We start from the raw sequence: 3,716 nt of genomic DNA, 5'->3' as shown, positions 1-3,716 counted from the left end.
ATTAAATTTCATAAGTGAAAAGTACAAATTGTAGTTCATAGGCTCACTATCACTAGTCAAGCTAGCTAATGAGTTGTTCTTTCGGATGGGAAGTAGACTGGTCTCTACAGCGTACATCAATTAGAAATTCTTTCTTGTTTTTTGATAAAATAAAGTTTCATTGTCTAGTTTATATATATTTGTCAAGTCAATTTTAGGCATAAATTTTGCTTCTAGTTTTGTTGTGTTTGTAACTTCTTAAGTTGAATACCTGGAAGTTACGCACTAATATCTTTTCATTATCGAATCAATTTTATGTTCAAATTTTACAACCATCCTCGAAAACCAGACTGGATAGTGAGTTGACAACATTATGTATATTATGGACAGTCCAATAACCAGACCACAACCAAAACCCATGAGAACCGCTTACCAACTGATCAAATCTCCTTCTTACTCTTCATCATCATCTAGCTCAACTGGAGTTGTCGGTTGCGGTACCCCATCATCGCCACCACAATCTTTTGAGAGGGGAAATCCACGTAACCCATCATTCCCTTGGTATGAGCTGTTCTTAAACGTATCAAATTGTTTTCCTTTGGCAATGCATCCAACAAGATGATTATGTGAGAGATTTAAGACTTCAAGAAACGTGAGGGATGCAAGTTGTTGTGGAATTTCACCGTCTATTTTGTTGGATGAGAGATCCAACGATTCAAGTACAGATAATTGGTGCAATGATGCTGGTATAACACCTTCCAAGCCATTATTAGATAGGTTCAGCGTACCGAGTCCAACGAGATCCCCAATAATGGTTGGAATATGACCTTCAAATCTATTCCTTGATAGATTGATAATTATTTCTGTGGTCAAAACTCGAGGAAATTCCAGATCCAGTCCCTTTGTTGTAACTATAAAAGTATTCGCGTAAGAAACAGAATATTTATCTGCAACGTACTCTTGGATTCCACTATTCTCACCATTAATTTTCATGGCTTGGAAATTCTCAAATAGGCTCACTGGTAAATTTCCACTAAATCCATTGGATGAGAGATCTATGACTCGAATTTTAGCAAACAAGTTGTCTGTCCTTGAATCGCTTATAGGCCATGAAACTTATTTGATCTCAAACTTAAAATCTTCAAACCAGGAAGGCCTCCCAACAAACTTGGAAATGTGTCATTCAACTTATTGTTGCCTAAATCAGGGAATACCAAATATGTGCAATTGATCAACGATTGCGGAACTTTCCCTTTCAGCTTATTCCCGTACAAGTTAATGATGTTGAGTCGGTTTTCAGTATTAAAAGTTGCATTAATTTTTCCACTGAAATGGTTGTTGTTTAAACCCAAAACCTCAAGTCCACTTATCTCACCCAAACAATGTGAGATTGTTCCGTTCAAATGATTTCTTCCCAAATCTAGCATTATCAGTCTTTTTAGATTGCAGACAGTTGAAGCAATCTGTCCGCTGAAATTATTTTGAGAAAGGGTAAGATAATATAGTTCCTGCTGGTCTAGGAGTGACTTTGGAATAGTACCTTGCAGCTGATTTTGATCTAAAACAACTGCTTCCAATGTATTGGACTTGAACTCCTGAATTTTGCCACTGAAAGAGTTATTGCTCAAGTCTAACCGCACTAGTGATGGGAGGGAGAATATCCAGGAAGGTATAGTCCCATTCAAGTAGTTTGATGACAAGTATAGTAATTGTAGGTTTTTGAGACCACTTATGTTGGATGGAATTGGACCAGTTAGGGAACTGTATGATAAATCAAGGGATTCTAAGTTGGAAAGGTGGAAAACTCTTTCGGGCAATATCCCACGTAACTGTGAGCGTGGAAGGAGTAGAGTTGTTAGATAAGAAGAGAAATTTAGAGGAATGGTGGGAGAGATGTTCACTAAGTAAAGGTCAAGCACTCTTAATTGGGTCAAGTTCTTAAGGAGAAATTCAAAATTGTAAGGCTCAAATCTAAGCCCATATAGATAATCACTCCATATACTATCACGACCCGAACCAGGGCCTGGCCGTGATGAGAATTTCGAACCATGGAGGCCCGAGACACCCCTATCTGTCTGGTAATCATGCATCTAATTCATATGATCAAAGTAATGCGGAAGAAACACAATAATTCGGAACACATGATCATAAATATGAAAAGAAACAATAATGGGGAGATAAGGTTCCCTCAACATCAATTAACCTCTAAGCAACTGTCTGCGAAAATCTCTAACAAATGACTGAGTCAAGTAACCGTATATAAACTAGGACAAGGCCCCCAGTAGACCCCAAAACTGAATATAAGATAAAAGGACTGCAGGACATAAGACCTTCCAAAACATAGTAGGCTCACCACTTGTCTCTGCAACTCTATCTGAATGATCTACTGATTCTCTTGACCCCTAGACTGGGCCTCTGAACCTGAGAGGTTAGAGAGAGGAGGGGTCAGCACAAATGTACTGGCATGCAGAGATATCAAAACAAAACATAATATTTTTACAAAATATAGTTGAAAGCCATTATAAAGCAATTTCTTATCAAATCATTTGAAAACACATGGGTGTAATGCAATAGTTTCTCAAAAACAATGAAATGCAACTGAGCTAGGTGGAATACCCGACATAATTTACACCAACTGTCTAACCTCGGTTGCTGCCGAGATTAGAGTATAAGTGAGGGAGAGACACATAAGATCACATAGCATGGTGTCTCGACCCAATGGTAGTGCCTAAGATCACTTAGCCCGGGCTCCTACCTATAGTCCCAATTTGGAAATGACATAAAGTCAAGTGCACAAAGTACACAAAATCACTTAGCCTGGTACCAAATCTCCGTGTAGGAAAACACGTTTTCCAGCAATAAGCCCTTACACTCAAACGCCTTCTTCGAGCATGCACCTATCTCATGTAAAATCAATGCATTCGAATTTCATCTGATTCAATCACATATCATATTCTGTAGGGTATCGTCATACCCGACTTGCAAGTCCTCAATATCACTTCCACATATGCATAATCATGTAAAAACTAAGGTGCTTCATCATTTACAAGTGGTGAACAATATTTATTTCAAATTCATGCTCTCTTTTGTTGATTACAATATGATATGGGGTATCAAGACATTATCATGGGATTTGAAAGCAATTTATCATTCATACTTATCAAACTTCCATAGAAAATCTCAAATCACATATGCATGGTTTCAACCATTGAAGTATATAAGCAGACAATTCCCATGACATAAAAAAAGATGTCTTAGAAATCATATTGAAAGCAAGTTATTAGCATTTGATTGAAAACCCCCATTTAAAAGCATGCATGTTCATAAAAAATACACTTATGAGATTTTAGGATAACCCCACATACCTCTATTTCCAAGGATAATAGATGTTTCTTGAAGCTTGCGGATTGGTGATACCAAATATGCAATTATCTTTGAAAACATACGGTCGAATCTTGAACTATTTGGGTTTCTATTTTGAAACCCTAAGGAGAATCTTTGAGCACTTTTGATGAATGAAGGTGTATTTTGGGGTCCTTGGAACTGAATTTCATGTTTTAGGGCCAAGTAAGGGTGGAAAAGGACCACTTTGTCCCCAAAATAGAGTGTTTAAGTCACTAGAATTCTTTACATAGGCGCCGCCCATCCCATTACCTATGTTTACATAGGCGCCGCCTAGGCTATCGCCTATGTTTACATAGGCACCGCCTAGGCTATTGCCTATGCTTTCCAGTGGC

General features: G+C 37.9%; 1 protein-coding gene across 1 annotated transcript; it reads right to left on the bottom strand.

Annotated features, from left to right (window-relative positions):
- Window positions 1-432: 432 nt before the first annotated feature.
- On the bottom strand, window positions 433-1,406 carry LOC107838700 (receptor-like protein Cf-9 homolog). Its single transcript, XM_047395303.1, has 2 exons — window positions 1,127-1,406; window positions 433-1,034 (listed from the first exon to the last, which is right to left on the bottom strand). Exons 1-2 carry the CDS (start codon window positions 1,404-1,406, stop codon window positions 433-435), a joined length of 882 nt encoding a protein of 293 aa, XP_047251259.1.
- Between the last annotated feature and the right edge of the window lie 2,310 nt (window positions 1,407-3,716).

This window comes from Capsicum annuum, chromosome 8 (genome assembly GCF_002878395.1).
Source record: "Capsicum annuum cultivar UCD-10X-F1 chromosome 8, UCD10Xv1.1, whole genome shotgun sequence".
Lineage (NCBI taxonomy): Eukaryota > Viridiplantae > Streptophyta > Magnoliopsida > Solanales > Solanaceae > Capsicum > Capsicum annuum.
The sequence above is the reverse complement of the archived record's forward strand: the minus strand, read 5'-3'. Positions and strand labels throughout refer to the sequence as shown.